This window comes from Populus trichocarpa, chromosome 15, assembly GCF_000002775.5.
Source record: "Populus trichocarpa isolate Nisqually-1 chromosome 15, P.trichocarpa_v4.1, whole genome shotgun sequence".
NCBI classification, from domain to species: domain Eukaryota; kingdom Viridiplantae; phylum Streptophyta; class Magnoliopsida; order Malpighiales; family Salicaceae; genus Populus; species Populus trichocarpa.
The window spans coordinates 9,963,170-9,988,088 of NC_037299.2; the positions used below are offsets into that span (position 1 = coordinate 9,963,170).

General features: G+C 30.7%; 1 protein-coding gene across 2 annotated transcripts; it reads right to left on the minus strand.

Annotated features, from left to right (window-relative positions):
- Positions 1–1,160: 1,160 nt before the first annotated feature.
- LOC7453760 (probable alpha,alpha-trehalose-phosphate synthase [UDP-forming] 9) lies at positions 1,161–7,648 on the minus strand. 2 transcript variants are annotated; one of them, XM_002322123.4, is made up of 5 exons: positions 7,279–7,648; positions 6,950–7,014; positions 2,542–4,657; positions 2,040–2,313; positions 1,161–1,942 (listed from the first exon to the last, which is right to left on the minus strand). In XM_002322123.4, exons 3-5 carry the CDS (start codon positions 4,530–4,532, stop codon positions 1,610–1,612), a joined length of 2,598 nt encoding a protein of 865 aa, XP_002322159.2. In that variant the 5' UTR covers positions 4,533–4,657; positions 6,950–7,014; positions 7,279–7,648; the 3' UTR covers positions 1,161–1,609. The 2 variants fall into 2 exon arrangements, with proteins under 2 accessions (XP_002322159.2, XP_024442611.1); XM_024586843.2 differs by having other exon boundaries at positions 7,275–7,648.
- Positions 7,649–24,919: the final 17,271 nt, after the last annotated feature.

Genomic DNA, 24,919 nt, shown 5'->3' on the forward strand with positions numbered 1-24,919 from the left:
ATAATTTCTAAGTAACCTAAATAGGGTGTTTCTTATACTATGCACATTTTGAGCGGTGATTTGTTTTTTTTTTTTTTTTATCAAAATTAATAGCTAATAACTTTTGATTTATTAAAAAAACGAACAAAGAAATAGCGTGAAAAACATGGGGAACTAGGTGGTGATTCTAAAATTAATGCACAAAATTCATTTTAGCTCCCTTACTTTTAAATTGATAGATTGTTGGTCTTTTTAGTTTTTAAATATTCGATTTTAATAGAAAACTTCGTTATTTTTCTTCTAAAGTTTTGGTTTAGAGAAAGGAAAAAGAAAATATATAAATTCTAATTAGAGAGAGAAATCATCCGTTAGCACTGATTTCAGCCATGAAAAAAGTTGTTCTACACCAGTTCTATTCAATAAGATGAGTTCCAATAAGGTGTTTTTTTATCTTCATCTTGCCTGAAAGAGTAGATTTGGGCTCAAAAGTTATTCAAGTTTATTTTTAGTCCTTTAACCTATTTTTTGGTTATTCAAAGCCATGCATGGGTTTATTTAGGTCTTTAGGATGACTTTTGGATGTTTTTGAGAAAAAAATTGATTGAAAAATGAGCTTTTGGATTCAAAAATACCTCCCCGAGGATTGTGTGCATCTTTTTTTTTCAATCTTATCTTTTAACGTTTGATTTTTCTTGATTTATTTTATGAACTTTTTATTTTTTCAATTTTATCTTTTTATATTTGATTGATTTTAAATTGATCTTCGTAATCTATTTTGATTTAATTTTTTTAAGTTTCTCATTATCTCAAACAAACATTCTGATATTTGATTGATGTTTAAATTTATACGTGTCTATTTTTATTTTTATATAACTAAATGAAAGATGATTTTAATAGCCAATAACTTTTTCCTTTTTTTTAATTAAATATTTTTCAATTTCATACTTTAATGTTGTATAAATTTCACAATTCAAATCATACATGTTAGCATATTAACCCAATTGTGTCAATTTTTATAAAAGATCTTGTAAAATATTCATCAGATTATGAATTCATAATCAATTTTTGTTTTAATCATGTACATTGCATGTTAAATTTTAATTTAACAGTTTGGACTTAACTGAACATGATGGCACATAATAAGATGAAAACATTAAAGAATCTCCTTGCTAAAAACAAGATAGATAAGTATGGCCTCCTAAAGAATGCCTTTCTTTTATAATAAAAAACATGTATACAAAAAACCTAAATAGTTCTCTTATCAGTAAACACTACCTATGATGATGAACATCTGAACCTGTGAACTACACAGTATCTACCCCCCCTCCAAGCCAGAAAATTCACACACCAGCCCTCATTTCCCTGCATTTTTTAGGGTAAAAAAGATAAAATGTATTAGTCATGCTTGATTGAGACCACAAATTCTTCATCATCCCATCTTGCATTATGCAAGGCACCAGCATCGATCCCCACACAGCATGCAACAGATGAGTTAATATCAGAAACCAGCTTCAGGAGAAACCTACTGTATAAAAACTAAGGATTATCAAAACAAGCACCCTTCTTGCACCCAACCATACAGACACCCAGGTGCTTGTTCAGCCTGTGTCATTGCATGGAAAGGGCAGAATCACAGTTCCTTTCGTACAACATTATCGAAAGAAACTTGTGTTTCTGTGCTACTCAAGTTTGAACTTGAAGCATCAGCCAAGCATTGAAGTAAAGCTAATACATCAACTGTATCATCTAGATAGTATCTAGCTTTGCTTGGCTTTTGGCCAACAGTGCATGCAAAAATCGCTGGAGCTGAAGGGAGTGATGAACTATATGGTGTTTTTGATATGCTTTCAAACATGTCTTCATCAGATCTGTCATCCCCGATGCACAACACAAAGCCAGGGGGTTTCCCACTAGCGATCATTTTGGAAAGAACCTTCTCTGCAACAAACCCTTTAGTTACTCCCTGCACATTTTTAAGGTCAATGTTAGACCACTTTCAAAACAAAAGGGGAAAAAAATCAGGAACACAGGAACAAACCATAAACAAAAAGCACGCATACCTGTGGTTTTACTTCAACAATATTCTGGCCCCTCTTAACAGCTACTGGATCATTTGCAAGGACATTTTCCAGATGATCTAACAGTTCCTTCGCCTGGCAAGATCCAAAATCTGGATCAGCATCTTGGTGGTGCCATACCAAAGCACTCTCCTTAACCTCTATATAGGAACCATCAGTTGCCTCTGTATACAATTTCATGACAGGTTCGGCAATATTTTTCCAATCAAAATCCACAGCCAAAGAACTCGTTTCCCAGTCAGACATCCCACTCCACCTACAAGAAGAAAAGGCAACATCTTACAAAAAGGGATCCTACCAAATCAATAGAAAACCACTAGCTTCATTTACTATTGCAGCCACCTAAGAAGTAGAGAAGTTAACTTTCCTTGAATGATTTCTGTGTTTGAACCTTACAAGCTCTCCATTTAATAGACAAAAAGTTTGCCTTGCTAGCAAAATTAGTAAAGCTAGACAATCAATATTTTAATAACTACTAAAATACCTGAAGAAGTATCCATGCTCAGCTGCTATACCCAGATTTTCACATTGAACAAACCAATCACTCAGGGACTTTTTTCCTCTGCCACTAACTATAAACACACTGTTCATGGGATCGGCGCAAAGATTGTTTAGAACAGAGATGACTTCAGGAGTGGGGGTTTTAGCAAGAGAAGTATGAGGCACCATTGTTCCATCATAGTCCAAGAATATTGCCCTTTTAGATGTTCTCTTGTATGCTGAGATGATATAGTCATTGGAAAGCTTCCTAAAGCTAGGAGAGAGTGCTAAAATTCTGAAATTCAGACCAAAGCCAATACCCCAGCAACGTTTGCTATAATGATCTTTGCACGCTCGCTTCAAATCCTGCATAAAACTGCGGGCCCAATAAGCTACATCATGGGAGCTAACATAGCAATAGTGCTTTCCATGCCGCAACTGCTTCTCTAAATCAGGCATGTTGATGGCAGTATTCACTGCATTGGCTACAGCTTCAATATCCCATGGATTTACTCTTATTGCTCCACTTAATGATGGTGAGCAGCCTGTAAACTCTGATACAACAAGTGAGCTTGTATGACGTGACCCAGAGGCAACTCCTAAAGCTTCGTCCATCTTCGGCGTCCCCTGCCTGCATACAATGTACTTGTATGGGATCAGGTTCATTCCATCCCTCACTGCATTCACAATGCAGCATTCAGCCAATGCATAGTAAGCAGTTTTCTCACAAAAGGGAACATGACGATCAATCAGAACCACTGGTTCATAGCCTGGAAAACCAAAAGTATTGTTTATCCTTTTGGTAATTGAATATATCTCCATTTTTGCTTCTTGCACATCTTTCCCTGAGCTCCTTGCAGGATTAACAATTTGAACCAGGACTAATTTTCCCCGCAACTCTGAATTCTGCAGCAAAAGATGCTCTACAGCTAATAACTTCAGACTAATGCCCTTGAAAATGTCCATATCATCAACTCCAATGACAAGCCTTTTCCCCTTAAACTGTTCTTGGATCTCTTTGACCTTAATGGAAGAAGAGGGGTGATTTAGAGCAGATTCAACTCGACCCATATGAATCCCCACAGGCAAAATTTTTATGTACACTGTTCTGCCAAAATACTCAAGACCAATATGACCACGTTTCGATTCATAGTCTAGGCCCAACATCCGGCTGCAACAGGATAGAAAATGTCGAGCATAATCAAATGTATGAAAACCAATCAAATCAGCATTCAGCAGCGCTTTCAGAATTTCATCTCTAACCAGCAGAGTCCGGTAAATTTCTGATGAGGGGAACGGGCTGTGCAGGAAGAAGCCAAGCTTAATACGATTGAAACGCTTCCTCAAAAAAGTAGGGAGAACCATCAGATGATAATCATGGACCCAAACATAATCTTCTTCTGTATTATTAATCACTTCCGTGACCTTATCTGCAAATATCTTATTAGCAGAGACATAGGCCTGCCAGAGCAATCTATCAAAGCGATTGCCATGATCCGGACACAGAGGTAACATGTAATGGAAAAGGGGCCACAGATGGTGCTTACAGAAACCATGGTAAAATTTTTTATAAATATCAGGAGGAATAAATGTGGGTACGCAGTTAAATTCCTCCAGCAGTTTTTGTGAAACTTCTTCTTGTTCACTTGAATCAACATCGACCCTGAGAGACCCCACATAAACAACCTCAGGAATGGCTGAGAAGCCATCCTTCATCTGTAACAGAAGAGAGTCCTCATCAAAACTGAATGACCATTTGCCAGAGTTTAAATCCTTCTGAGCATTCAGAGGGAGAAAATTTGACACTATAATCATTTTTGCACCGCTTCCAGTTGATGGAGCATCAGAAATGCCATCATTAATTCCATCAACATCCACGTCAGATATTATTCCTGGAACAGTCATTATCCTTGGAAGGGATCTAGGAGACTGACTGAAATTCATCATGTTCCCTGATGCAAAGTCTAATAAACTTATGCAAGATCTCGACACCATTGTTGTACGATAATAGTATTCTTGTTCCTGGATATTGAGTTAGAAGAACAGAGATGGTGCAGAATCAACACCTTCCTGCCAAAATGATCTTGAAGGAGTAGTGCAATTATTAAAGAACTAAAGACCTGCAGGGAAAGGGGGGAAATATATTTAACTACCATGTGATGAGATGAGCAATGCTCAGCCTTGTAACAACCAAACAGAATACAAAGCGAATAAAAAGATAAATCCGTGGACCATAAATCATTCATTCTGATGCCCTGTATATGCATAAATATTATATGCAGTTGCCAACAAATAAAGGTCCACAGTTTGCAATAGATCTTTACACCTATCACAAGTTAAAAATCAGGAAAAAGCAAAGGCCTGGGATTTTGAAGCCACATGACATATCTAGCTCCTCTGGACATCTCTTGACTACCATGCATATAATCACAGGCATTACAAACTTGAAAGTGACAGAGGGAAAAGGAAAGGTCCTAGAGTGTGTACATCACTCAGCGAAACTTTCAAGATCTTGGCCAAGATCTTGATCATTCGTATGAGTGTGATACTGTATTCAGTGTCCCAAGAAATATCCTTTGATTCTTTTCTGTCAGCCAAAGTCCTCAAAAACTTTAATGGAGAATAAACATTTATAATCAGATGATCAAATAGAAGATTAGAGCTAAGATTTTAATAAAGATAAACCGGTAAGCAAATAGAAAGATGTGTATCATCATAAAAAGAGAGTAAAGTGACCATAGTTTCATAGTGAACTAAAAAGGTAATTAAGTTGTCACAGAGAAACTGCATGTTTATATATTTTTGTCTATTTATGCAAAACTATTATTGACTACTGACCTAATCTTAGCATTTATTAAACAAAAAGAAAGATTAAAATTATTAAAATGTATCTAGTCTTATTACAATTATCATCCTTTCATGTATCAAGAAAAATTAAAAGAGAGACAATTGTTCACTGTTAAATCTACAAAACAATTAAAACACAACTGGATGGTCAATCGCCGGAAAAAGGTGACAGACTGGTTGAATGTATCCAAAAGGGAGTTAGGCCATACATTCAAACTCAATCTCAAAGATTTAAAGTCTAGCCAACAAGTAAATAAATTCATGATGTTGATGAATTGATTGAAGGAAATAAACAAGTTATCTAGCCATGCATACAGAAAAGTCATAAACTCAACTGAATGATTTATACACATACCTAGATTCATTGGTTCAAACGCAGGCAACAGAATGTTCTCCTATAATTTTCTTATTCCTAGCCTTAAGAATTCATGGTTGAACACAAATTTATGACGCTGATAAAATGAGAAGGAGGGATATGTTTTGAAATGATAAGGATATCACAGCGAGTTTTATGAATGCAATATAGTCTACCTGTACATGCCTTTATCATACTTGGTTCCAGTAAAACAATTAAACTCACAGAATCTGTCCTCCAAATCAAAATCTCGGACTGGGATTACATTTTTATGAGTTGGATTGGCCAAATAAATTCATCCTTATCTCCTCTTGCAACGAAATCTTCGCACAAGCCGACAAAAAATCCAGAAAGAAGAAGAGAAATGTGGACGTACTTGATTCATGGAACAAATGTTCGTTCTCTAATTAAATATTCCAATTATTTCAACATAAAAATCAATACTAAACACCATAATCTGTTAATTAAATTTATTTATCCAAGCACCAATAATTCAAAGTATAAGATTACACCCAGCTATTCATGGCAAATATATAGAAAAAGAAACACAATGCTAGTTGCAATTAATTGATATATATTACTTTATTTTCCAAAGTCTACAGTTGGACTTTATCTGCAGCAGGTAGAAATGATTTTGCCTTCAAGGACCACAACTCAACTTCAAATACACAAGCATAAACCATGTAAATTTCTCTTATCCTGAAATTTCACTATTCTTTTATCGGAAACTATCTAGAGTAAAAAATGGTAATAAAAGAGACTGTGATAACAAGAGAAATCATAAATAGTGGCCTGCATACACAGATTGCAATCATTCCTTGTTCCCTACCAATCGTTTTAATTTTTAAGAGCTTGAGAGCCTAAAATGTCATTACACCTTATAGGTACATAAGGCAGAGAAGAGTAAAGGCAGTCTTGAAAAACTGTCTTGAACAGTAAAACCCGGAAACAAAGAGAGACAAATTATATTTTAGAAAAAAATTTTGATGCAATAAGAATTGGCCTTTCTAAGAAGAAAAAAAAGAAAAAAAGAAGTCATGAACGCTTCAACATAAGAGGAAATGCACATCAAGACGCAGAAAAAGGGAGAGAGGTGATCAAAGTTCCTGGGAAAGAATAAGTGTTAGATTTAGAAAAAGAGTTCGAAGGCCACACCTATAGATCTCACCGTTCCTATTTAAAAACATAATCCAAAAGGAGCAAAAGTTACCTGAAAGCAAGGAAACTGAATCAACAAAAAGAGCTTCCTGCCAGCACTAAGAACCTAGAGTTACCCTGCCACCAAAATCAATATCATCAAAGAGTTAAAAAAGAACAAACTCTATTGGTTGCCGAGAAAGAACACAATCTACTCACTAAAGTAAACCCAGAGAAACAATACAACATGCTAAAGAAAACCCAAAAATTAAAAAACATAAAATATAAAACTTAATATAACCCATCATTTCTCTCGCACCTTTGATAGCATGCAACAAAGCTTACAAATCAAAACATAAAAGAAACCCAGAAACATTCGGATAATGTGAAGTGCTTACTTACAAGAAATGAAGTAGATGTTGTCAGAGAGAGAATACTAACAGTTTATTAACAGAACAAAGATGTAAAGAAGGTGAGAGAAAGAGAGAGAGAGAGAGAGAGAGACAAAGAAAGGTGCAAAACTGGTAAGATTTCAGAGAGGAGAGTTTCATTTATTGGGTATGAAACCGACAAGGCAATGAAAAAATAGAAAGTTCTAAACTAAACGAATAGAGAATTGGAGGAAAAAGAAGAGAAGATTGAAGCTTTATTTACAGTTTTTGGGTTTGGCGTTTGGTGATTCAACATAGGAAGCTGGAATGGATTAAAACGTAGAAAACATAAAAGTCAAAAACAAACATTGGATTAGATTAGAAAGAGACTCTGTACAGTTTGATTGCAACTCTGGTTGGTCTTACGTTATAGTCTTCCCTACTTGTCTTTGCTCTTCTGCCCTTGTCTCTCCCTCTCTCTTTTTTCCACTATCACCCTCCTAATTTTCTAACTATAAATCAACTGACATTTTTTTATATTTCATTGATTTTCCATCCTACCATCAGAAACATTTTTTTTGTTTTATAAAAAAGGTTTATTTTTCCTGTCAAAAATTAAATGGGTCAATCGAGAGTATGCTACACCTTCTTATGTGAGTTTGCATCATCTCATGTGGGATGAAATTCTCTTTCATTTATGTTTTAAAGTAATTTTTATTTAAAAATATATTAAAATAAATCTTTTCAAAAAAATTATTTTGATATCAATATATTAAAATAATATTATAAAAATTAATTTTAAATAAAAAAAATTTCAAATTTTAAACAAATAGTATTTTAACCGCACTATTAAACACTTTTCCGAGCAAATAAAATATCAAAACCGATTACAAACATATCATTATAGGTAAATGTATTTTATATATTGTTTTCAACTTTATTGGCATACGCATTATAGTAGCAAAATGTATATACCACCACTAAACAAAAAAAAACCCTTTAAAAAATATTAAATATCTATGAATACTAACAGCTATTAATGTTGAGGTGTAAATCACATTAGAGATCGTATTTTAAAATAATTTTTTAAAAAATATATTAAAATAATATATTTTTTATTTTTTAAATTTTATTTTTTATATTAATATATAAAAATGATCTAAAAATATTAAAAAATTAATTAAAAATTAAAAATCTTCAACTTTTGTTTTGAGAGATTATCTGAAATCCATATTTATTTTCATTTATTGTCAGTTAAAATGTCAAAGTTAAAGAAATGAAAAATATAAATTATTCTCAAAGTCAATATCACGTGACACACTTGAAGATGTGTTCCACAAGGCATATATATATATATATATTTTAAAGTCAATATCATTTATTGGCTGCCTTAGGATAGACATAGACTTCGCCTCGTCTCTTCCACGAAGCTGCTTTATTTTTTAAAATATATTAAAATAATATTTTTTATTTTAAAGTTTTATTTTTAATATTAATACATCATAACAATTTAAAAATATTAAAAATAAATAAAAATAAATTAAAAATATAATTAAACCGCAATATTAAACACGACTCCCAGCTACCAAATCAGCGAAGAAAAGCTAAAAACAATAGTTTTTTATTTTCTCTTGCTCTCCCATTGAAAATGCTTGCACCAACATGTAGAATATTTAACTACTTGAACATAAACGCACCGCATCTTTAAAAATCTGGTGCAAAATAAGCTTCATTCTAGCACATGAGCTAGCCAAGCTCACTGGACTTCTCAAAGAGATTTATTGAGAGAATATCGTATCATCAAATCTTTGCTAGCAGAAGCACTGGTCAAAATAATTATTATATAGTATATAATATATCCTACGTTCCAATTAATGATTAATTTACTTGCATGTTTTACATAGGCTAAATTCTCCTTCCATGGCGTGCAGGTGTAGGCAGAACAGAACCCCATTTGGAGGAGGAAGAAGAACAACGTTCGAGTTCAAAATGCGAGTGACGAAGAAAAAATAATTTATTTTTTATATTAACAAATAAAAAAAATCTAAAAACACTAAAAATAAAAAACATAGTTAAATTAAAATTACAAATATTAAGGGATGTAGTTCAACTATTCAGACCTTGGGTTTGCTTTTTAATAGTCACTAGTTTGAGTGTCACAAATCTCAGAGCCACTGAAAACTTATATGATCGTTAACTTTAGAGTCTTAGAAGATTAGTCGAGATGCGTGTAAGCTGGCTCCAACGTCATAATTAAAAATAAAAAAAAAATAAAAAAAAATAATTGTGTCATGCTAGTCAAGAATATGAGCTGGGGTACGATAATATAATAATAATGACTAACAGCTAGGTGCAGCTCAGCTCGGCACAGCTGGGGGTAAAATGGAACAAGCCAGCACTCTTGACGCCCTCGTTATTCTTGTGTTTTTTAGAATTTATTTAGATAACAGATTGATAGGGACAAGGGCGGAGAGGGAGACTGTGAGCCTGTGAGTGGTCCGACATCGCACGCGGCTGCTCGACCTCGCCGTTTTCATATCCGGCATCCATTTTGGAAAAGAGTACCCATTTTTTACTACTACGTTTTCACCCACTTCTTCTTTTTACCAACTTACCCTTTTCTCCCTTCTCTTTCCTTTTCTCCATTTGCTTCTATTACAAGAAACGATTCTTTTCCTTTCTTCTTGTTTTGTTTTGCGGACAATGCCAGAATATTGTACTCCTTTTCTTTTTTTTTTTTTTTTTTTAATTTCTGATTTGAGAATAAAGATACTTTCAAACTAATTCTCTTGATTAAATCTTTAACTTGTTATTTAGTTTTATGCCCATCCTCACCCATGTCACTATTTATAAACACTTTAGCATTGCCAAATTTCCTTCTTGGTCCCTTAATTTTTTTTTTCATATACAAGTTGCGGTTTTTTTTTAATTTGTTCCTCAAATTATTTTTTATTGTCATTGATTATTTTTTCTTTTATTTTAGTTTTATTTCATAAACATGGCTAAGATTTTGTACTAGTTTTTTTTTTTTTTTGACTTAAGAATAAACATACTTTCAAACTAATTTTCAAGATTAAATCTAAGGGCATTTACCAATAAATTATGTTCATCTTTTTTTAAAATTTGAACTATTGATAATATGAAATATTGAACAGCCACTAATCATATAACCTCAATAGATAGAATTTGTAAATTATAATACTTTTTTAAAAAAATTTGAGATTTTTTGAAAAGAATGTATGCTTGTCATGGATTGAAGCAACATTATTGTTATTATTGTTGTATGCTGAAATTTATGTGAAAATTGTAAGGAAGTAAAATAGAAGTGAAAAAGGTAAACAAGTGAGAGTAGAAATTAAACTTTGGTTATTAGGATATTTCAAATATCCAATAGGCTCAGGAATGTGATTTATTTATTGTTTGAATAGTAAATAATCACACATTCATTTTATTATTATCTTCTCTGGAGTTCATAAAATTGATGTTGGTGATAGAAGGCTTGGCACCTATAAAATAATCACTTTTAATAGAATTTAGGGACTTTCTGATAATAAAATCAAAGAATTTTTAATAAGAAATTACAATAAATGAGATAATAAACTTTTAATTATAAGAACAAAAGTGTTTGTTCTTAGTTGTGTATTATAAATGCTCTAAAACAAGAGTATAAATATTTTAGAGAATATAAAATGTGTGTAACTTTACTTGGCTGGTTTAGATGGTATATATAGCCTCTGAACTTTGTAATGTTGCTTAAATAGAAAGGTTGAAGTATCATCTCCTCCTAGTAGCATTAATGAGGGATAAATATCCTTATACAATATTAATATTAATGGAAATATAGTAGGTTCTTAAGAGACTTTTATGCGTCTAAGGATATTGAGAGATAATCATTATTAGCTTTTAACATTCGAAGTTAAAAGACATAAGAATAAACAAACAAATTCTCATAATTCAATATGGAGCCTAAAAAGATTATCAACCCTGTATGTATTTTGACCTCAAATGATTCCAAACTCAAGGGTGTTGGGGTCTGGCTTCGTCAAACCCATATGCACTTGAGTTTGGTGTATAGCTGAACCTAAAAATATTACGTCTAGCATCTTGTAAGACCCATGTCATCTAGGCTTGATATTCTACCAAGTCTAGATATGTTGGGTAATTGCCTTACTTTTGGCCTCTTTAATTATAAGTTTTTAAGTAAACATATCACACACATTTTGACACTCTAATCCATCAAGTTGTCTATTCACCAATTTAATTTTAGATGAGATATTTTGAATTATTGAACTGATTTTTTTCTCTATTAATCGTTAATAATGATATAGTTTTTGTTATTTTTTTTTTGTTATCAATGTTATGTCACATGTTGGATGGGAAGGTGTAACATTTTAGAATAAACTAGTTTTTTTATTCACCATTGTTATGCCGCATGTTGGATCATTATTTTTTACAACCTTAAAAAATATAATGAACTTAGGAAGTAAGATTTATAATGCATATTGGTCGGAACATTTTTAAAATGCTTAAATAATAACATATTAAATAATATTTTAAAAATATATATTATTAAGATAACAATATATTATACCAATCCGGACTAATTATAATTAACTTGCGATGAAAATAACAGGGGACGAGGAAGGAGTCATTGAGATTTCATTTCCACAAGAATCCTTCCACTTTCCACCTCCTATCCCCCTCTGCTTATAATATAATTCCCACCATCTCGTGTATAGACTTTTCTTCCTTATTTAAGGACACCCACTTTTTTATTATCATTACTTACCTTCTTTTTTTTTTTTTTCTTTAATTGAAAGGCAGGCCTGTACCAACCAACTAACCTACTGCCCTTGCCCCTGTTTCTGCTTCTAGAACCTGTTCTGGTAAAGTATTTTTAAAGGTAATTTTTAATTAAAATAATATTTTTTTTTTAATTTTTGATAGAAACACATAAAAAGATATTGAAAATCATATTAAAGAATATTAATCTAATGTTTTTTAGATAGTTTGAAAAGCAATTTAAAGAATGAGTTGAAACTCAAGAACTAACAACAGATAGCTCTAAAGCTAGAGTTGCATTCCATGCCATCGCACCTGCTCCTTTCTGGTCGATTCTCTCAAACCTATGCATGAACTTTTCGTCTTCTCCTCCTCTTTTTCTTTTTCTGGTCGATTTATACCATGGTGCTTGCAAATGGGAGGACATGGTTTGCGATGCCGGTTTCTTTTTCTTTTTCTTTTTCGGACCACCTTTGCGGCTTGATTAGAATTAGGAACATGAGTTGTCTTGAGGAGTCAAATTCCCACCAGAGAATTTAGTCAAATTAGAATTAGAATATTAATACCGACAGCCCGAAGGTTGCTTTGTCGTCCTTTGGATTATCATTATCATTATCCCAATAATTATTTATTAGTCTAATTATATTAGCCATTATTTGTTTTAACGATATTTCTTGAATAAACACCCCATCCATTCCATGTAATATTATGGTTCATATTCTTAGCTAAAATTATGTGCCCTTGTATTTTACCTTAAAATCATGCTAAAAAAAAAAAAAAACATGTGTATGTTCCCCTTTTATAAACATATATGTGGAAAATTAACATCCTAGAATTTGATATTATAATTTAATGTTAGTAATTAAATAATTTATAAAAGTGCGGCTTATTTGGTCTTAAACAATTATGAGAATCGATAACTAAATTTTACAATTCTAAGAAAAAAAAAATGTATATTGGAAATCTACCAATAATTCAAGAGCATAATAGAAAACTATTATATATATATATATATATATATATATATATATGTATCAACCTTTTCAATCTAAACATAAAGTTTTTTATTTTGAAATGAAAAGAAATATTTTTTTTTAAAAAGAATTTTACATGTCATACAAAACCATACGAAAATTATTTTTGATTTGGTTATTTATTTTTATAAAAATTAAACCGAACTAAAAATAATTATCCCTATTGCATATTGAATAAATATGATTATTTGAGTTTTTTTTTCTTTCAATGACGTTGATGGCATTTAGTTCTCCTTTTCTTTTCTTTGCTTTAATTTTCTAATTTCAATGTTGTGCTTTAAATTCCCTCTCTCGATTTTTCTTTTAATTTCATTTGTTTTGGTCAAGAAAGCCCCACTAAAGTAATGCCATGTTGGTATTTAACCAACACTTAAGCAAGAAGTTAACAAATGCATTAAATTAGAGGGAAAAAAGAGTTACACAAAGAATGTAATGATCTCTTTGATCTTCGAAGTCTCAATTCACACAGTCCCAATGCTAAACTAATCATTCACATTGATTAGTTTTGTTGTAAAATCAACAAAATGATTATTACATTGTCACAAAACAAAAGGTTGGCTTGATAAATGATATAAACAAGAAAACTAAATTTCTAAACCCACCTGAATATACTGATAAATTAAGTTAGGCTGAGATATATATTTATCTAAATAAATTATTATTTTTTTTATTAAATTTAGTCTTTATTCTTTTTATTGCTATTTTTTTTTATTTTAGAGCCTTTTTTATTGCATTTTCCCTCAATTTCATCCCTCGGTGTTTTGTTGATTTAAATTTTTTATTTTTATTTTTTAAGGTTTGCCTTTTATGTGGTTAGTCCTGAGCTCATGACCACGATCACGGGTTTCAATAGTTAACACGAGTTGATTTTGGTTTTTTTAGGTCCTTTTTAAAAATTAATTTTTTTAATTTTATATTTTAACATTTGATTTATTGGAAATTGATCTTTATATTTTTTTTTTACTTTTCTTTCTATGAGGTTATCCCAATTTTATGTCTATGATCGCAACAGGGTTAGAGGATTAACTCGGGTTGACTCAAATATTTTTTTTCCTTGTTTTTTTTAATTAATATTTTTTTTTGTTTCACTCTTTAACATTGGCTTGTTTGATAATTGAACTTCATAATTCTACTCAATTTGCTTTTGACGGGGTTACCTCAATATCATGACTAGGTCGTAGAATTGATATGCAAACCTGGATAGGCTCGAGTCGAGTTTTTTTAACCTTTTTTATGTTGTTAGTTTTTTTGTTAGTTTATTTATTGTTATTGTATTTTTTATTTATATTATTTAAATTAGTCGAATTACTTATTAAACTCAGTCAAGTTTATGATTTGAATTTTTTATTTATTTTTGAAAATACTTGTGTTTACATAGAAAAAAAAGCTTGTGGCATAGCACAACCCCTATCCATTACTTACAATTACTTATGAAAATGAACGGAAGGAGGATGAGAATTGAAACTAGGAACAAACGTTACAGGGGATAATGGATAGAAAACATACTTTTAAGGTGAAATTGAGACATTTTTTAAAGCTCAACGGAACAAATTATAATTCTTCATGATCAAACTTTTTTATTTTCATTTAAATTTTTTTAACTATAAACACGTGTTGAATAAGTTTGCGTATGTAATTTTTTTATTTGAAAAATAATATCTGACCCACAGCAAAGCACATGTTAAATATATAATGATTTGTTTTTTTTGTTCACATTTATTTCACAAAAAAATTTCATATTAAATCACACATCAATCAATTTATTCATATTACAAATTACTATATAACAACACATAATCCAACTATATTTAAAAAGAAATTCATAAAAAAATTTATATTGTAATTATATTTCAAAAACTCAAAAAGGCTGAAATCATGATTAAGGAGATTTATTTCCTTTCTTAACTTTATAGTTTGAACCTTCATAACATTTAGTTTTTTAGAAATACTAAGTGCATATTTAGAAATAATAAATATAGTTTTTTAAAATATTTTTTATTTAAAAATACATCAAAATAATATATATTTTTTAAATTCAGTTTTGACATGAATACATCAAAATGATCCAAAAATATAATTTAAAGTTAAAATAAAAATAATTTTTTTAAATGCATGATTGGACCACAATACCGAATAAAACCTAAATCAACATGGTTAGTATTTCTTTAATTTTTTTTTTAAATTAGTTTTAGTTGAAATATAAGCTAACTTGATTTTATTGTTGGGTAACGTGCTCAATCCATCCCCACCAGGCACCAACCATGTAACATCCAGTAGGCGCTCTCTCTTCCATGAAATATTTGTGGCAAGTCATCAAAATGAAGAAAAAGAATAGGAAGTTTTTGCCGGAGGAAAAATGGTGCATTGATCAACGCTGAATTGACGTATTTTTGTTTTGTAGTATATCGTCTTGTTATTTCTAAGTAAACAAAAAAAAACAGAGAGCACGTGATGGGAAGCACATTTGACAAAAGTTGGTTTCTGCCACCATCTCAAACATAGAGTCGTGGAGGCTGGTGGTGGTTGGTGGAGATCAAAAGATTTTGGTGAGAAGTTGAAAAGTTGAGAAAGAGACGGAGGAGGGAGTGGTAGATGGAGGCTAGGGTTGGTTATGGTGGCTGGTGGCCGGCCTTTTGGGAAGACAATGAGGGTTTTTCTTTTTTATTTGTTTTTTACACGGGGAGGTGTTTTTTTTTTTTTATTCCATTGCAAATTTGTAATGATTAATATAAGGGTTATTTAGTTATTAAATGAAAAAATATATGGAAGAATTTAAAAAGAAAAACTATGCCAAGACTACAAAATCATTAATACAGCTCACCAAAAGATTACAGATGAAAATTGATTAATATGAGAAACAATTTCTAAGGAAAAATCACACAAAAAAAATTACTACTTTAAGAATTATTTTAATTTTGATTTGAAATCAATTTCAATAATTAATTTAACAGCCTTAAAAAAAACAAAAAACGATAGTAATAAAGAGAAAATAAAAACGTTTCTTCATACAATCATCTTGAAAAATTGTGGGACCTGCCTTATCCGGGTAGCCGTGTTTCATGGCGGGGTGTCGTGGAGAGAGGCGTGGGTCTTCAGTCCTTATCCGTTAAAAGTGAAAAATGTTGAAACCCGTGGGCTCCACTGAATTTCTATAAACTTTTTTAATTTTTTCTTCTCTTTCTCTTTCTCTTGTTTGTTCCAATTTCCATGGCCCTTATCCTTGTTAAGAGGCCAGGCCCATTTACAGCAGGCTATAAGCCCAAGGCCCTATCAACGCAACTTTGCTCTGCCAGCCTTAGTGTGGTTGCGGTTATTTTTTAAAATGCTTTTCACTCAGAAATGTATTAAAATAATATTTTTTTAAAATCATTTTTGATATCAGCGCACATCAAAATGATCTAAAAATACCAAAATATATTAATTTGAAGTAAAGAAAAAAAAAAAAATTAAATTCTTTTAAAAACGCTTTTGAAACGTAAAAACAAACATGACCGTAGGTGAAACGGGTAAGTTATCTTGTAACTTACATCAACAACTTCCATGCACACCACACTCCACATTTTCTCTCTTTCCTTTTATTTCATCACATGTCTTATTTTGCATGTCAAGTTGTATATTCTATAACTTCATTTACATTTCTACTATAATTGCAACATTTATGTACATAGGTGAAATGGGTAAGTTATCTTGTAAATTAGATTTTTTATTTTCTAAAGTAAGCTATATACTCTTAAATTTAGAAAAAAAAATGATTTTTTTTATCTCAACACAAGAAAAATATCCAACTCTTTTTATTCATTTTTTTTACATAATATCTGCTCAAAAAACTCTAAATTGACTTCAACATCGTATGATTTTTTTATAAAAAATATCCACTACCCAACCTATTATTATCAAAAAAAAAAAACCTAAATCCATTGAAGTTTTTTTAATGTATTTTCGAGTGAAAAACATTTTGAAAAATAACCGCAACCGTAACCACACTTTCAAACACGCATTGTTCTTTAACCCCAACTTTGAATATTGATATACTCTTTTTATATATATTATTTTTTCCACCTTCAATCCAAACCAAACTAATTTTACATTAAAAGGATAGATGGATTCCCTTAAGAAAAAGGTACGAATATTGAACAGATACAAAAGAAAATGAATTTAGAATAAATTGTCTTTTGAATTTCATGGGCTCTTCCTATAAATTTGGAAAACAATATATTATATAATCTATCATTAATCTCTAACAATGAAGTTTTATTTGAAAAACCTTGTCAATATACATGTGTGGAAAGAGTAAATGATTCATTAAAACCAAGGAAGTAATAAATAAATTTTAAATTAAATACGTTTTGAGTTCCATTGTATCATATACTATAATGCAGGAAGCTAACGTTCAGAGTGTCAATGGTCATTAATTCTTTACCTTTTTTTATTAACTAAATTTAATTGCTTTAATTTTTTTTCTTTTACTACATTTTATTTTATTTTATCTTGGTCCACTAATAAAAATATTTATTTTAAAAAATACAACACGTTAATTAAAAGTTTAAAAACTACATATTTTATATACTTTTTAAGTTTTATTTGAATTAATTAGAAAAGAATTTTAATAAAATTTGATTATGTCAAAATTAAGAAACAAAATAATTATATTAAAATAAAGGCAATGTAGTCTTTAATCAAATTTGTGATAAATGTGGAGTGACATTAACAATTCTTGGAGGATGAATAACACTAAAAATTTAGGCGTGCGGAAACTGGTCCGAACACCCCACGCGGATAAAAAAAAAAAACACTAAAAATTTTATGCTAGTTAGAGAATAAAAGTGAAAGAGAAACAAGACAGAAGATTATATTTTTTTTATGCCACGATTTCATATTTATATCTAGAAAATATAGTTCATAGAAAGTAGTCTTACCTTTTGTAATTAATTATGACTATCAAATATTATTTTTATTTTAATCATTACCTATAATCAAATTTAATTTCTCAGAGAAAACAATTTTGGTCATACTACATTTTATGTTTAATTTTTTGTTTCCAAATATTAATCACCAATAAGATATTTATATATAAAAAATATAATAGAGTAGTTAAAACTTTGACCACTTCAATTTTTATATATACTTCTTGTGTTTTATTTAAATAAATTTTGAATTTTAATACTTATAAAATAATATTTCAATAAAATTTAGTTCTATCAATACAAGATACTCCATAATTATATTAAAGATGAGAGATAATACAGTCTACTAATAAATCTTGTAATAAATATGTAGTAATATTAACAATTTATAGACTCGAAATAACACCAAGAAAAAAATTACAACTATTTTTCTTCTTCAAATTTTCCTGGAGTTAATTCTCCTGGATGCTTATCACACCTTTTCCTATATCACTTGCTTGGGGTAAATTCTAGTGGTCCATATGTTATTATTCTCAGCTTAGCATTAATTTTTGTTTCTTTTCCATTATTTCTGCGCTTCGTGTGCGATCGATGCTGGTGATTTTAGAGATTCCGATCAACAGATTTGAGTATTCCGATCACCATAATATCTCATACGTTGGAAACGTGAAAGACTGCCAAATGATACAGGAAATACATTAATGCTGTCTGTAACTAGATGAAGCAAGGGTTGTGGTAAGCATCTCATCGAATTTTCTTATGATCTGTGCCTTGTAATGCTAGCATGTGAAGGCAATTGAAGGAAACGAACTGGAATGAATGCCCTACTGATTGCCTTGTAATGCTAGCATGTGAAGGCAATTGAAGGAAATGAACTGGAATGAATGCCCTACTGATAGGTAAGCACATCTTTACAGCAACATGTAGCTTGTGTCCTGGTGAAAGTGGCAATTTCCTGATGGTCCAGATCTTTTCATACTGCCACTGCGACTACTCCCATTGTTAGAGTATATCTTTTTAGAATATTGTCCAATCATGTTGCGCAGTACAAATTTAGCAATTCCATCTTAGTAAACCTGAAGATTTTAGTGTATGGCGATGCCCCATGCCCCAACCTTCGGTTTTTTTCTTCTTCCTGCATGTTGAGAAGTTTTCTTAGAGTAATATTTGTTCTTGAACATTTGTTTTGTTTGCCCCTGAATTTCTAATTGAATTCTAACGAGAGGAGTCCTCTTCCTTTCCATTGATTCTGATTTTCTTTAAATATCAATTTCTTGGGTTTTTCAACCTTTATTTGTTGAGCACATTTTTTTTTCTTGCATTGTTTTTCTCACCAGTCACTTAGCAAAGACTTTTGGCGGGATTTTCTTGTCTTCTCCTTTATCTCACGAGTTTTGATTTGGTTTCTTTCCCACCACAAACCTTTTCTCCCTTTTCATATGAGAAAGAAATGAAATCAGTCACCAATATCACAACCTCTCTCCTCTGTCAATCTTCCCTCTCCACCAAACAGCCACCAAAGCAACCCATAAGCCCCCGGTATTCATCACCATACCCAACATCTCTTTTCTGCTTGAAAAAGTGTTGTACACAACACAAAATTTAAATCAAATTTAACTCCATTGCACGAGGTTTTATGTTAGTCATTTACATTTATTTTTTTCTCTAAAATGGTACGAAACTTGTTATATTATGATTACACAACCTATGATGAAGATTGAGATCTGATTCTAAAAAGCCAAAAGAAATCTGATTGGAGTGTGATATAATGAAAACTGTTCCAAAACACCAGCACTATTGGAATGAAATCGAATAACGTCATGAAACCAATTAATCTTCGATAAGTCAGATGCAGTTCATTTAAGAACCAAATAATGCAAAATTCTTTCTCACATGTTAAACTAAAAAGTTTAGAACTATTACGCTGAATTGACCTACTACAAAAACTGACGAAAAACCTTTACTAGCAAACCCTGATTCAAACAAACATTGGATCTTAACTGAAATTCAAAGTATTAATTAAACTTAAACATAGAAATAATAATGAAAACAACAAGCTTGGACAATAGCTTGTTGATGCCGTATATAATTAAAAAAAAAAAACAAGATAAAATATCTTAATTCCCTAACTTAAATAACCCTTGGCCGATATCTACCTTCCTCGATATTCTAGGATTGCTTAGCCAACTTTTAAAGTCCTTTAGATGCTAGGAAATCTGATTCGAATAGGAATTTAATTGCAGAAGTCTTCTTTTCTTGTAAGATTAGGATTTCCCTATAGAACATGAAAAATAATCTTAAAAATTAATTCCCCTTGCAGCCTATTATCCTAAATAATAGGGATAATAATGAACGAATTTCCCTTTTAACTTTAGGATAATATTTTGCTAATCCTTTTTTTAAAAAAAAAACTTTCTTCGTTGTTGCTAAATATTCTCTTAAATAATAGAGACAATAATGAACAAATTTCTTTTTTAATCTTAAGAATTTTTTTTGTTAATCCTTGTAAGAAAAGGATCCCAACATCTTAATTAGCCCAAACTAACTTTAAACCTTATTTGGTCAAAACTCATACTTATTAATATAACTCAAATCAAAATAGATATAAACTCCCAATAAACCTATTTTGCTGTCCAAATCAGACCCATATATGAGCTAACATGATTTGGCCAAATGAACTACCAGAAAGATTGGACCGAACCCATCATCATGCACAAATCAAGGTTGGTTAAAACTATCCCATGCTAAAAACTATCTAGCCGAGTATAACACAAGCTAAATTCCAAGAAAAAACACAATCTTGATTGAATAGCCTTCCCATCAAACCCAAGCACAAAACCAAAAGCTCATTATGAGAAATCCATGGCCGAACATATCATTATAATAGACTCCATCAAAGACTTTGATTTTACCTGGAAAAGAAGTTGTACGAGTTATTGCAAAAGCTCTGCTGCATTTCCTTTCTTTTTTATTTTGTATTCTCGAGTATGGTCTCTTGAGTGAAGATGGTTTGTACGTTGTTGGCATATGGTTCTAAATAGATCCCGTGAGATGATAGTTATTAGATAACGAAGAACAAAAAGGAAAAAAAGATTGCATTCGATTAGTTAGTTAATGTTGCAAAGAACAAGTTTAGGTTGTGTCTGGCTATATAATCAGGTTATATATATATATATATGTTGCCAGGATGTCTCTATTACCATAGATGGGATCTCCGACGAGCTCCAACATGCAAAGTAGCAAAAAATTATGATCGATTCAACCTAACCATGTAGACTCTGCTTTTTGTTTTTTTTATAATAATTTTTTTGATAATCTCTTTAAACATTTTTCAAACATAACTCCTACTCAAAATCCATTAGTTTTGGGCAAAAAAATGGATGTCTTTTTTAAATTTAGTTTTGTGTGCTTTGATTTTTTTTATGGGTTTTTCAGCTTTGTATATGAAACTGATTCTCGATCTTCTCTAACGGAGCTTCTGTGGTTGATTATATATATATACACAAGGACGGAGCTAGAATTATTTGTTAGGGGGGTCAAAATTAATATAATAAGATATAATATTTATTTTAATTTATTATACATGAGTTGTAAAACAAAACCTATATAATTTAGTTTTATTCAAAACAAAACCTATATATATATATATATATATATATATATATATATATATTTTGACGACATGTTGCTATCCTACATTTGCATGTTGACGCGTTCTAGATAAAAAAAAAAAAAAAACATTGGGAAGTGCACCTTATCTGGTGAATATCTGAAAAAACAATTATAATCCATACGTTGCAATGATTCTATTTTTTTGAAGTTTATTAACATTTATTATTATCGATGGTGTCTCGTAGTCGAATTTAATTAGAGAAGAAGAAAGGCTTTAATGATTATACACATGATATTTGTCTTTTCTTCCCTGCAATCCAATCATCGTAGATTATTTCTTTCCTGTAAAAAATGAAATGATGTTCAGGTGTGGTATACGCGTTTTAAAGAGATGAAAATTCCACTGGCTGGTTATAGACTTGATTAGAAATAAATTGATTTTATTTTTATTATATAATAATAAAATAGACAATAATATTAGATGAATTAAATTTTTAAAAAAGCAGACGCTATAACTTGAGGGGAAAAAAAAAAGGTTTTCAAGAGGAGGCAAATAATGCAGCTTAATTTCCAGCTTATTGAATAAAAAAAAATGCAGGTAAAAATGGATCTAAAAATATCAATTATGGTACAACCGAGTTAGCATGACAAACTTATAATTTCAAACCCTAATAATCAAGGCCGAACCAACCCCTAGATTATCCCACTAAACCCGCAATTTAGATCATGAGATCAGAATAAATTGATATAAGAAAACATGAACTTATCACGTTAACTATTTAAATCTATGGTCCGGATCATTAGGCATCAAACACCCTATCTGGAAAAACTATGAAACTCAATTTTCAATCAATTAAATATTGAATGATAAAATTAACAAAATAATTTTAATTATATAAAAGGATTCAAAACAAAACATAGCAATTAAAAGAATTGAGGATTAAAATTGTAATACAAAATAAATTTTATATTGAATAGAAAAATTCATTTAGCAAAAGACCCCTAAAAAATCAAAAGAATGAGGATCAAATTAGCAAAATTAATATACTATTATTTTGGATAGAATGATGAAATTGAAAACAAATAAAACTTACAAAAGATCCAAGAAAAAAAATAGAAATAAAAAAAATTAGGACTAAATTAGAAAACATAATATATTGTAATTTGAGATTAAAGGATGAAATTGAAAATAAATAAAACATTTACAAAAGAACCAAAAACAAAAATTAAAAATCAAAAGAATAATAAATGAATTTGAAATATTAACAACAAAGAGAACCGAGTTATCATTTTAGAGGGAGGAGAAAGAAAAGAAGAGGAAAAAAAAGGCTTACTGGTAACAAACTAACCATCCAATACTGACAGGGGCTGCCCCAAAAGGAAGAGGATGCAATAGTGCTTACAAAGATATAGTGAAAGGGTATTTTTGGATGACAAGAAGCGTCATGCATATCGTCTTCCACACGTCATATGTGCACCACCTACTTTTTATTTGTTTTATTCTTTTTTTTTTATTTATGAAAATATTCAATTGCCCTAAGCCAACTTGATAATAACGAAAAAATCTTTGTGAAAAGATGAAAAATCCTCTTGAAGCCATTTTTAATTTTTTGACTTCTATAATACCCTTCTCGCAGGAGCGCGACATCGCGGAGACCCTTTCCAGGCGTGTTCTGGATGGTCTTTGGTTGGATAAGGGATTCACCACTTAGTATTATGGTTATTAGGAACCCTAACTGATTATTTAGAGATTCTAGACAAGTGATTGATTGCATAAAAAGGAAGGTATTAGCACATTTAGTATGCTTTACTTGAGGTAAGTTGCATTATTTTTCTTTATTTGCTATGGTTGGATGATGTTTCTATTTCTATTAGCCTATTATGACGGGTTTGCTACGATAAATAAACTCTGATTTTCTAGGTTAAAAACTTGGTCTGGAAAGGTAAAATATCCTCAATTATCATTGAGACTTTTTTCAAGATAAACTTAAAATTCTTGCTACCGCATCATTCCAAATAATATTTCAGATAAAATTCCTTGCGATTTTTATCTTTATATTAGAAGTAAATGAGTTATATTATTCCTAATAATATTTTGGATACTAACCGCATAATTTGACACATATTTACTTCGATTTTTCAGGAGGGTACTAGGGTTTCTTGATGGACCCAATAAATGATTGATCATGATTGATTAATGCTTGAACCTTTGATCAAAATGAGATGGTTCTAGACATGTTTTAACAGCTAGAAGCCCTGTACTTGGTTAGTTTTGTAATGGTGGTTTTGATTTTAGGATTCTTTGTGGTTTTTCTAAACTTGGAGGGTAAGATGTTGTTTTTGGTCTTTTAATCTTGAGAGAGGTTTTCAGCCCTTGATAAGAACCAATTGAGAAGCTTTTAAGTGTGAACATACGAGAAATTGGTGGTTTTGTATAATATGTATCATGGTCAAGACTGATTGAGTTGACTGGTTTCAAAGCCTCGTTGGAGCAACTTCGACTTCATCGTTATTGACTACCACCTAAAGTTGGTAGAGGAGATGCATACTTTTATTTGGATTCAACCTTACTCGATTCGGAAGTTTATAACTTCATATTTATTCGTTTGAAGGTATCAACTCGATCAGCCAAAATCACCAAAGAAGAAGATAAATAGTAGTTAAACGACGTGTCATTCAATCCCTTCATTAAATCCAAGTGACACGTCAATTAGATTAAACCCTAAAAATTAAGGTTTTTAATTTAGGATTTGACAGATTTCAATTTAGTCCCTATTCTTTCAATTGCTTTTAATTGTACATGCAATTGCCTCCTAACTTTTAATTTCATGCAATTCCTCCTTTGTCAAACTCAATTGTCAGCTCTAAAGTTTAGTGTCTTTTTCAATTTGGTTAGTGATTCTTGATTTATGCAAATTGACCCTTAATAGACCATCAAACTTTCAATTATCTTCAATTTGGCCTCTTATTTTGTTGATTTAAATCTTTGAAGTCTCGCACCTTTTACGGTTTGGTTCCTGGTTTTGAATTTCTTCAATCAATTCCTTAATTGCCTATAAACTTCAATATTTATGCAATTAAGCCCATGATTTGACTAAATTAGCTTTTTAAAATTGCAATTCAACCATCACACTTCAATTTCTTTTAATTTAGAGCCCAAATTGAATTCAAAAACCAAGTTTGTTTACAATTTAACCCTCGATAAATTCAATTAAACTCTGGAAAATCCCAATTGAGTTTTTAAATATCAAATTTTGAATTTTTCTTCTCAAATTGAATTGCTCTTTTTAATAAGGCTTTCATCGGTCAAAATTGAACTGTTAAGTTTTTACCTTTAAAT